This window comes from Microcaecilia unicolor, chromosome 2 (genome assembly GCF_901765095.1).
Source record: "Microcaecilia unicolor chromosome 2, aMicUni1.1, whole genome shotgun sequence".
Lineage (NCBI taxonomy): Eukaryota > Metazoa > Chordata > Amphibia > Gymnophiona > Siphonopidae > Microcaecilia > Microcaecilia unicolor.
The window spans coordinates 332,786,439-332,797,370 of record NC_044032.1 but is presented as its reverse complement, the minus strand read 5'-3'; the positions used below and the strand labels follow the sequence as shown (position 1 = coordinate 332,797,370).

The 10,932-nt window shown below is 45.6% G+C and overlaps 1 protein-coding gene across 1 annotated transcript in view; it reads right to left on the bottom strand.

The window, feature by feature from the left end:
• Positions 1–2,421: 2,421 nt before the first annotated feature.
• The window catches only part of LOC115463653 (sialic acid synthase-like), an 89,603-nt gene continuing 81,092 nt past the window's right edge, over positions 2,422–10,932 (bottom strand). The window contains 3 exon segments of the mRNA XM_030194360.1: positions 2,422–2,823; positions 8,259–8,525; positions 10,775–10,929. Of these exon segments, the coding sequence (XP_030050220.1) occupies positions 2,614–2,823; positions 8,259–8,525; positions 10,775–10,929 (632 nt within the window). The 3' untranslated portion in view covers positions 2,422–2,613.

Here is a 10,932-nt window from a genome sequence, read left to right as displayed (position 1 = left end):
AACCTGGTCTGTATTTCTTACTGTCCTGAAACCGAGGATGAGAGAACCCGGACTGCCGACCAGATGACCTAGGCCGATCCTCATGCAGCTGCTGCGGTCTAGACTCTCCGAGCTCTTTCACCAGATTACTCAAGTCCTCGCCAAACAGTAACTTCCCCCGAAAGGGCAGCTTGACCAACCGGGCTTTGGACGCCGCATCTGCAGATCACGCCCAGAGCCACACCTGTCGCCTTGCGGAGACTGCCGACATACCCTTGGTCAAAGCCCTAAGCATGTCGTACACGGCGTCTGCTAGATAAGCGAGACCTGCCTCCATCCTAGCTGCCCGCGAGACACTCCTGGCTCCCAACCTTTGATGCCATTGCAGACAGGCATTGGCCACAAAGGAACTGCAAATCGCAGCCTGCAAGCCCAAAGCAGCCACCTCAAAGGCCTGTTTCAGGGCCTGCTCCAATTTCCTATCCTGAAGGTCCTTTAAGGCCACCCTGCCTTCCACAGGCAAGGTTGTCTTCTTGGTGATCGCTGTCACCAAAGAGTCCACCTTAGGAAAGCCCAATTTCTCCCTTTCCTCCGGAACCAAAGAGTAGAGACGGGCCATGGCTCTCCCCACTCGCAGACCCGCCTCAGGGGTATCCCACTCTGCAGAGATTAAATCCTGAATATCTGGATGCATCGGGAATGCCTTAGAGGGACCCCTAAGCCCCCGCATGGGACCAGACTGCTGGGAACCTGAAGAATCCCCCCCCCAGGTTCAGATATGGAGAGAGTCGATAAGGACTCCGAAATCAACGCACCCAATTCATCTTTTTGAAAAATCCGGAGCACCCGAGGGTCATCCCCGTCTCCCGAGGGAAGCTCCCCCTCCTCTAAAGGCTCCAGGACCGAAGGGCCCCCGATGAAGCGGACTCCACGTCTGACCCCGGAGAAACGGGTGAACAACTCTCCAAAGGGTCGTCCAACAGGACAGGCCGAAATCTCTTGGGAGGAGTAGGGGCTGAGTCCGACTCTGCACCCCCCGGGACCCCCGTAGGCAGAGCAGCGCCCCCCTGCTTCAATAAAAATGCCTGGTGCATTAACAAGACAAATTCCGGGGAAAAAGGCATACCCTGATCAGGTAAGCCCAGCCGATGGCAGACGGAGGGGGGGGGGGGAGCGGCGGTGGTGACCTCGGGAAGGTGGAGGGGGAGCAGCGGGGGCAGAACCTTGAGAGGAGGTGGGGGCGGCCTTTCCCCGGGCCATGGCCCAGTCTCTCGGCGGCCCTGAGACTGCCCCTTTCTCTCCCACCGGCAGAGCACGTTCCCTGACCACGGAGGACAAAATGGCCGAAGTTCCCGCCTCCGTCAGAGAGGAGTCGCCAAGAGATCCCCTAGGGACCCAGAGCGCTGATCCAGGCCCGTTATCCCCAGAGAAAGACCACCAGGATCTCCTCCTCCACTCGGGGACATGGCCCGAGGAGTGTCTACCTGCACAGAAGGAGCAGCACTTCACCACCTCAGCGGGGACCAACATGCCGCAGCGCCAAAAAACACCTGGTCAGAGGCCCGACTCGCAAGAGCACACTGCAAGCCCACTAACTTGCTCCCTCTTATTTTTTTTTTTTACTTTTGGCGCTAGTGTTTAATAGAAAAAAAGGCGCGCCGCAGGAACCGCACGACCATTACCACGGCCTGCTAACAGATCTCCAACTCACCATCTGGATCCTGAAACAGGGTGTGCACCCCCCAAACTCTCCAACCTCCTCACCTCCACAGCCAGAACTGACACCGCCGGACTGGAGCCCGTTCTGATACGGCCAGAAGAAACGTGGCTCGCTCTCTTTTTTTTTTGTTGTTGGTTGCTGCACAGACACTGCCACAAAGAGGCTCAGGAGGGAAATAAAGGGAAGAAAGCCTCCAGGCGGGAGCAAGACAGGGACCCAGCACCACCAGGTATGTCTAAATTTCCTCAGGTGTGACTCAACTGGGAACCAGTCACCAACTGGACCAGGAGAAACCAACTGGAACACAGAGAGGAACAAAGTATGTCCATCCACCTGCTGGAGATAGAAGATACTGAGGAACGCGGCGGCTAGCACGTGGCTAGGTAGTAGTGCCCAGTTCTGGATTTTCTATCTCCACCTGCTGGTCGATGGACATAACTACCCACTTGTCCTGGAATAGTGGGATAGAACGTAATGGAAAGCATTTGTAACACCTGCAGAGGATTTCAAAGATAGTCAAAATCAGATCATGCTAAGATTTTCCGAAGTATTAGCAATAAAAGAAAAGAAATCTGTTAATTTTCTGGCAATACATGCTTTGTACAAAACTGATTAGCATCACTTGCTCAAAGCAATCTGCAAATATCACTTTTCCATTCGACTGCTGCCTTACATTAATTCTAATCTACAAGAAGAGATGTGGTAGTCTGAGACAGCAGCAGTTAACTTGTTCATGGGGACTCTATGATCTCTTTATTTAGGAAACAGTGCCCTCAGCCTTTGGCTTTGAGCATTACAATAGAACCTCAGTATCTGCATTATACATCCAACATCTCAGTACTCTCCATAAATCATTACTGGAGAAAACATTAAAGATTTCAACAGAAGACCCCTGTGTTCATACATCTATTCCATTAACATTTTGTTTTTGTGCTGTAGTTGTCTATTGAGTCCTCTGTGATAGTTTCATCCTCTTCAATATCTTTCTTGATTTTCTTGCCCTGTAAGTCAAAGATTTCTTCAGGGGGGAAGCCATGGGGGTCTGCCACCTTTACCGCCAGCATGTCGAGGGTTAGCACAGAGCCGGCAGGGATCTTCACTTTCGCTACCACTGACTTGCCCAGCTGTAGAAAATATAGGGTGTTTGTTAAGAAAACCAATGTAATTTAGCTTACCTCAATCACATTTTAATTCTGCCTGTGTTACTTAGCCAAGATTGTCAAACAGATTGCTTACTATTCATAACAATTACTGGACGGAACTACACTGTATTACATAGGGTATTAATACTTTTCAGATCACTATATTACAACACAAAAGGAAATCAACAAAATCTGCAGTAATTGAAAGTTTCATTAAAAACTATTCCCGTTTACACAAGCAGGAAAAGCATGTAGAACACGGCCTATAGAATTCTTTGCAACCCCTTCATGCATGTGTTGTGTGTAGCTATATTGTCTGTGTGCTTTTAACTTAAAGAAGTGCACAACATTTGTAGGTGGGAATAGTGTTGGTGGGCAAATTGAGAAGTTGCTCTAGATGACTAGGATAGTTAACGGTAGTTTGGGGGGGGGGGGGGGGGAGAAGATAGTTTGAAAGGAAAATTCCCTTACTACTTCTAAGTTTCTAATATGCAAAGCTGGGACTGCTCACCTATAGAAATGCACTGGACCATTTCTTTGAGGGTCTTATTTCACTGAACCACCAGTCCAATTTGGTCCATTTTCAAACTCTGGAGCCCTTTTACTAAGCAGCTGTAAACACTAATACACACTTACTGACTGCTAAAGGCACTACAGTGAAACATGCTCAGGATTTCCACAGTAGTTCTGGGATGGGCACAAAGCAATCCCGCGCTAAAAAATATAAAATATTTTTTAGTGTAGGGGCATGTATTGAGAAGAGTAGGCGTGCCCTGCACTGATCAGTTAGCACAGGTAAATCACCGTGTGCTGCTAATTAGCGCGGACTTAGCACGTGAGCCCTTAATACCTACAAAATAGGTGGCAGTAAGGTCTCACACAGTAATGGCATTAAGCCAATTGGGAAATTACCGCGTGGCCATTTTACAGCCGCGCTAAGTGGCCTCAGCACGTGAGAAATCCACATGCTAAAACAGCACAGGCCACATTTTAGCACAGCTCTGTAAAAAGGGCCCCTTTGTATTTTCACCTTTTCTCCCAATATGTCAAATTTGATCCCATTTTGTTAATTTTCAGAGTGGTTTTGCCCTCTGACAAATAGATGGGCAGACAGATATTCTTGACCTCTTTTGCATAATTCTTTCCAACTTCTATTGGTTTGGAAATAAAGCTATAAAGCTGAACAATTAGTTTTGATGTGTTTTATAAAGCTACCAATTATAAACCAAGCTAATAATTATAGTGATCATGAAATTGATTCTCATCCATTAACAAGCTCATCAGCTCTCTGTAATCCCTTCCTTTATTAGGAGCTTCTGGTTTTCACTCATCTATATATATAAAAGGCACCATCAACGTTCTAATGAAGCCTCACTTCCGTTTTGCATGGTGGTGTAGATATCCGGTTTCACGAATCACAACCACATCCACACTAAAGGGGCAGGAGTAAGGAGTAGGGAAACACGTGGAGCGTGTTTCCCTATTCCTCCCCCAGCCTACAAAGCAACCCTCACTGCCCCCCCAAACGAAACACCCTGAACCAAAGCCCCTACCCCCTCTTCACCCCATCACACAACCCCCTACACCAAATACCCCCCTCGCAGCATCACACAAGCCCCTCTTCCTGCCACATCAACAACCCCCCCCCCCCCTAGGAGCGCCTCCAGAGACGACAGTCCCCCCTACACCCCCTCTCCCAAGTCGCCGCCACTCCCCCCTCTCCCTCTGCCCAGCAACTTTCCCTCCAGTCCCGCCCACAAACCCACCCAACAGACCTGCCGCGCCGCTCCCATCTCTGCCCGAAGCTGCAGTACCGGACCAACAAAAACAACATCGGCTCCGAACTGCTCCTCTCCTGCTGACTCTGCTGCCCGAGTTCCTCCCCTCCCCCTGCTGTATCGTCAGGGCATGGTTGAGGATCTCAAAGCACAGAACACCCTTCCTCTCTGTTGCGTTGCCGGACGAAGTGAGTGCAGAGAAACTCAACCGCTTCCTCCCCCTTACTTCTTCCTTCCCTCCCCTTACATTTAAAACAACACCAGGGGCTTACAACTCTGCCTCTCTCTGTTTATTCTCTCCCTCAGCCAGAGAACTAGCATTAAACTGACCTGAGTGGAAATTGGACTCACTCAAACATAGCCAGCAAGCTCCAATCTGCAGCTCTCCTGCTGACTCTGTTGCCCGGCCTGCTCCCCCCCCCCCCCCCCCCCCCCCCCCCCCGTCTCGCCAGAGCATGGCTGAGGATCTCAGTGCACTGAACCCCCTTCCTCTCTGTTGCAGTGTCAGACAAAATGAGTGCAGGGAAGTTCAACCGCTCCCTCCCTCCCTTTACATTTAAAGCAACACCAGGGACTTGCATCTCTGCCTCTCTCTGCTTATTCTCTACCTTCGCCGGAGAACAAGCATTAAATAGCCCTTGCGAGTGGAAATCGTAAAACTGGTGTACAGAGAAATGGGAGTTACTTGATGCTTTTCTTGACAACTGACCTCTTCTGTATGCCCTATTTTCCAGACTGCCAACAACACTCTTTCTACACATTCACTCTTTAGGGGAGAGGAGAATCGATGGATGGCAAAAGGGGGGGGGGGGGGGGGGGGCAGGGGAAAGAGGAGAATCGCTGGGTAGCTGGAGGGGGCGCAGGGGAGACAGGAGAATAGCTGGGTGGATGGGGGGCAGGGGAGAGATAACAATCACACACACATTCACTCTCACAGACACACTCACACACGGTGCTGCCACCCACGCAGAGGGGGGGAGAGGCAGGGGGTCCTGAGACCACAAGGGAGGGGAGGGGAACGCAGAGGGGGAGGGGGTCCTGACACCTGAGAGGGGGGATGGGGAGGGGGTCCTGAGGGGACAGGTATCTCTGTCACACACACACTCTCACAGTGTCTTCCTCTCTCTCACTCTCACACTATGTCTCACACTATATCACATTCACTCTGTGTCACACAGTCACTGACACACACTCTCGGTCTCATACACTCGGTCTCCCAGAGAGACTGTGTATCGCACACATACTCTCTCACACTCTGTCTCACACACACACACTCTCTCACACACAGTGTATCTGTGTGAAACACACTCTCTCACACTCACTGTGTCTCACATACTCATTCAAACAAACACACTGTCATCCTCACACACATACTCTCTCACAGACACACTCACACCCACTCACTCTCTGTCACACACACACACACTCGCATATTCACTCGCTCTCTCTCACACAGTCACTCCCACACACACTCTCACAAACATACACACTCCAAGACCAATCTTGCTAGCGCCCGTTTCATTTGTGTCAGAAACAGGCCTTATTTACTAGTTTTCTATGTTATCAATAGAAATCAAACAAAATAAAACATGGAAAAGAAAATAAGATACCTTCTTTATTGGACATAACTTAATACATTTCTTGATTAGCTTTCGAAGGTTGCCCTTCTTCGTCAGATCGGAAATAAGCAAATGTGGTAGCAGATAGTATATATAAGAGAAACATCAAAGCATTACTTTGACAGTCTGACAGAGTGGGAGGGTGGGGGTATGCATGGGGACATCAAAGCATTTCATTGATATCAAGTGGGAATCGAACTCAGTTCCTCAGTTCCCCAGGACCAAAGTCCACCACCCTAACCACCAGGCCACTCCTCCACTCCCAAAGTTACCTCAAGAAGTCAGACTCAGCATGCAGCAATACTAGAAAAATTGAAACTTGCATGCAAAATATCACAGATGCACATTTCCAAAAGCTGAAATATTCCAATTAATAAATTCTAAATAAAAAATGTTTTCTACCTTTGCTGTCTGAGCATTTAGTTTTTCTATTAGCTTTGGTCCCAGTGTCTTCCGTTTTAATCAGTGTCTTCTTTCCTTTTGATATCTTTTCTCTCACCATGACCACCATTCTTCTGTCCCCTTATGCGTCCTGTCCTACCAGCTGTAGCCCTGTCCCTATCCTTTCTCCAGTTTCAATATCTGCCCTCAGTGTTCCAATCTAGCCCTTAAATTCAGTCATTTCCCCTCCATCCATATCCAGCATTTCTCCTCACTCCCCTCCCCTCTATCCATGTGCATCTGCTTCCTCTGTCTTCCCTCCCCTCCATCCATGACCAGCATTTCTCCTCTCTCCCTTTCACTCCATCCATGTGCATCTCCTTCCTTTGTCTTTCCTTCCCTCCATCCTTGTCCAACATTTCTCCTCTTCCCTTCCCTCCATCCATGTGCATCTCCTTCCTGACTTCCCTCCCCTCCATCCATGTCCAACAACTCTCCATTCTCCCCTGCCCTCTTCTCCATCCATCCATATCCAGCAAATTTCCTCTCCCCTACCCCCATTCATCCAACCATGTCCAGCAATTCCCCCTGCCCTCCCCTCCATCCATCCATGTCCAGCAATTCTCCTCTCTCCCCCTGCCCTCCCCTCCATCCATCTCCAGCAATTCTCCTCTCTGCCCTGCCCTCCATCCATCTATGTCCAGCGATCTCTTCTCTCCACCTGCCCTCCATCCATCCATGGCCAGCAATTCTCTTCTCTCCCCTGCCCTCCCCTCTCCTCCAGCGATCTGTTCTCTCCCCTGCCCTCCCCTCCCCTCCATGTCCAGCGATTCTCCCTGCCCTTAAGAAGAGTGTATGAGGCCACAGATGGAACAAACAGGCAAACTCAGGAGTCCAAAGGAAGCAATACTTTATTCATAACCTGACACGGCCTTTGTTTCGGCTATCACCTGCATCAGTGCCACCCCTCCACCAATTTGATCCACCCTATCACCGTGATATCAATTGTACCCTAGTTATCACATTGGTTATCTTCTTTCCCCCCAAGCCTCATAAACAGACCTTTTTAAACTGAGAAACAGCTCTGGAGTGAGAGGGCAGAAGAAAATGGTGAAAGGGAAATGACTTAGGAGTAATATAAAGAAAATAATTCTTTACAGAAGAGGGTGGTGGATGCATGGAACAGCTTCCTAGTGGAAACAAAGGCTGAACCTGAACTGGAAAAAGCAGAAGATCCTCTATGCTTGTCACATGAGAGAGGAAGGGTTAAGTAGAGATTAGCAGATAGCAGACTGAGTAAACCATATGGTTTTTATCTGCTGTCATTTTCTACATTTTTCTGTCTACCTCTTCATTTAGTGGTACGCATTCTAAAATTCCCATTTTTTAAAGACTCCAGGCATTTGCATACATACAAGTGAAATAATTTGCATTTGTTAATTTCCATTCCTTGAGTCCATACCAGTGGGTTATGTTACCCTACCAGCAGATGGAGACAGAGAATCTGAATTTTCCAGTGCTATCACCGATATAATGTTTGCTCCTAAATTAGGAGCATAATCTATTTTGGAGCATAGAATATGCTCCTAAATTTTAGGAGCATAACCTTTATAGAATAAGGACCTAAATGGATAAATACCTTGTCTCTGCAGGCAGTTTCGCAGGGCAGAAGCTGTTTGATTGGAGAGCCCATTGCTTTCTCAATGGTGCGGATGGATTTCACTAATTCAGCCAATTCAGATGGCTCCAGAGAAGCTGCGTGATCACTTCCTTTCCAAGTTTTATCTAAAGTCACATGACGCTCCACAACCTTTGCACCCATGGCTACAGCAGCTATTGTAATAGCAATACCAGTTTCATGACCAGAGTATCCAATGGGAATATCAGGAAAAGCAGACTGGTATGCCTTAAAAAAAAAATAAAATAAAGATGCACAGTTGATGACTATAGTATATTCTATACACTATCAAACTTACTAATCATTCTGTACTGGTATTCAATGTTCTCTGATTATTATGTTGTTCACACTTGCCTATATATACACAATTACTTGCATTACTCATGTTCTAAAAGCACTGATGTTTACGATGACACATATGGAATGTACTGTAAATTTTTAAAACAGTACTTTAACTTGTAGCAGATCTATTAAAAGAAACAAATGTGAAATGAGACAGAAAAAAAAAAAGAGTAACAATTCTAACAAGTGTTAGTTTTCAGCAGGGATGCACATTCATTTGAAATGATCATTTCCCATGTTGTTCAAATAAACACGAAACATTCTGCTGTATGCCCCTAGTTCCTAGATCGTTATATTGTCACAGTTTCTAGTTATGGTCATCCTCTGAATGTAGCAAAATCACCGAGTGCCCTGCCTTGGCATAGGTATTTTATACTAGCTTCAAGCTAGGCTTAGACATCTCTACATATCCTGACTAGTAACACAAAAGTTTTTAAAGCAGTGACTCATCTTAGTAGGTCCACCCACGCTAAATTAGTAACACAGTTTTAACATCAAAAGGTACTTACTGATCTTTCTATTATAGTTCTCTATGAAAAATAGCAAGTTCATCTGATTTTACAGATTTTTCGTTCAAATTTGATTTTTTAATTTTTTAAGATCTAATTTTTTAGAGGAAGGAAAAGACCTCAGATGCTCAGCCTGTTGTCTCAGCTTTTTACAACAAAAAAAAGGTGTGTGAACGTCCTCACAGATCTAAAAAAGAAAACCTTATTTTCAAAAAGATTGTTATAAGATTTTAATTAATTCTTTTCTGATTATTCACATTAATTGCTTTTACTTTGTTTTAACACTTTTTAAAAATGGAGGAAGCCATTTTCCAAAGCTGTCAATACCACAGGGGTAGACTTGCAGGCATTTTCTCAGGTAAAAGTGTTAATCTATATTAAAATTGAAACTAATGAGTTGAAGTACAAGAGTTCATGTACCTCTGGATTTTACTTATAAGTTCTTTTTGCGATCAGGAAACTAAGAATGTGACGCTGACGGTTTGTCTCCCGAAGAACCAGACTGTGAAACGGAGGCGCTCTGTTGAGCAAACCGAAAAAGAAAGAGAAGAATTTCCTCTGAAACGGATAAGTGTCCTCCAAGTCTCAAGGCTTCAATTTAAAAATACAGTTTGGAATTAAAAGTAAAAGCAATTAATGTGAATGATCAGAAAAGCAATAATTAAAATCATATAAAACATCTTTTTGAAAATAAATGAGGACGTTTTTTAGACCTGTGAGGACGTTCACACGGCTTTTTTTGTTGTAAAAATTAAGAAAAAAAGCCGAGCATTTGAGGTCTTTTCCTTCCTCTAAAAAAAACATTAGGGCCCTATTTACTAAGGTGCATTAGTGTTTTTAGTGTGCCTACACTTAGCATGCGCGCTAACCATGTAGGCGCCTATAGGGATATTACATAAGTACATAAGTAATGCCACACTGGGAAAAGACCAAAGGTCCATCGAGCCCAGCATCCTGTGCACGACAGCGGCCAATCTAGGCCAAGGGCACCTGGCGAGCTTCCCAAACGTACAAACATTCTATACATGTTATACATGCCTACATATTGTAGGCATGTACATGGTTAACGCGTGTTAAAAATGTTAGCGCGTGTATAACACTGCTTAGTAAACAGGTCCCTTAGATCTTTAAAAAAAAAAAAATTTAAATCTAATTTGAACGAAAAAAAAATCTGTAAAATCAGATGAACTTGCTATTTTTCATAGTTTGAGTATACTTAGCCGCAAGATTTTATTTATTTATGACATTTATATCCCACATTACCCTAAACAAGCTTGAGTTCAATGTGGCTTACAACGAACAGTATTGGATACATAAAGAATAATGCATAAGAAAGTAATTTGTTGTAAGAATCCAATTTTACAATACAGTATCTTAAACATACTGGGATAGCTATGGATGTTTAATATTTAGAAAATCTATTATGAATAAGAAATTGAACATGAAGCAAAGAGAAAGTTAATGGTAAATAGATATATGCCATAAGAGCATATATCTCTCTACAAACTAATCCTCTATGAGTCCCCCTTCTCAGCTAAGATGAACTGCTACTACAATCACCTTCCCACTAGCTCTGGCAGTGAAACAGCTATTCTGTGGATCCCATAGCAAGCCCAAGCCACTGACCTTTATTACACGGAGATTGACATCCTCTGGCATAAGAGGGTAGGCACTAGTACACTGGAGAATACAGAACTGTTGATTAACAGCTTTGACAATTTCATAAACACGTTTCATGGTGTTCATTGACTGCATGCCACTAGAAATCACCATTGGTCGCCCTT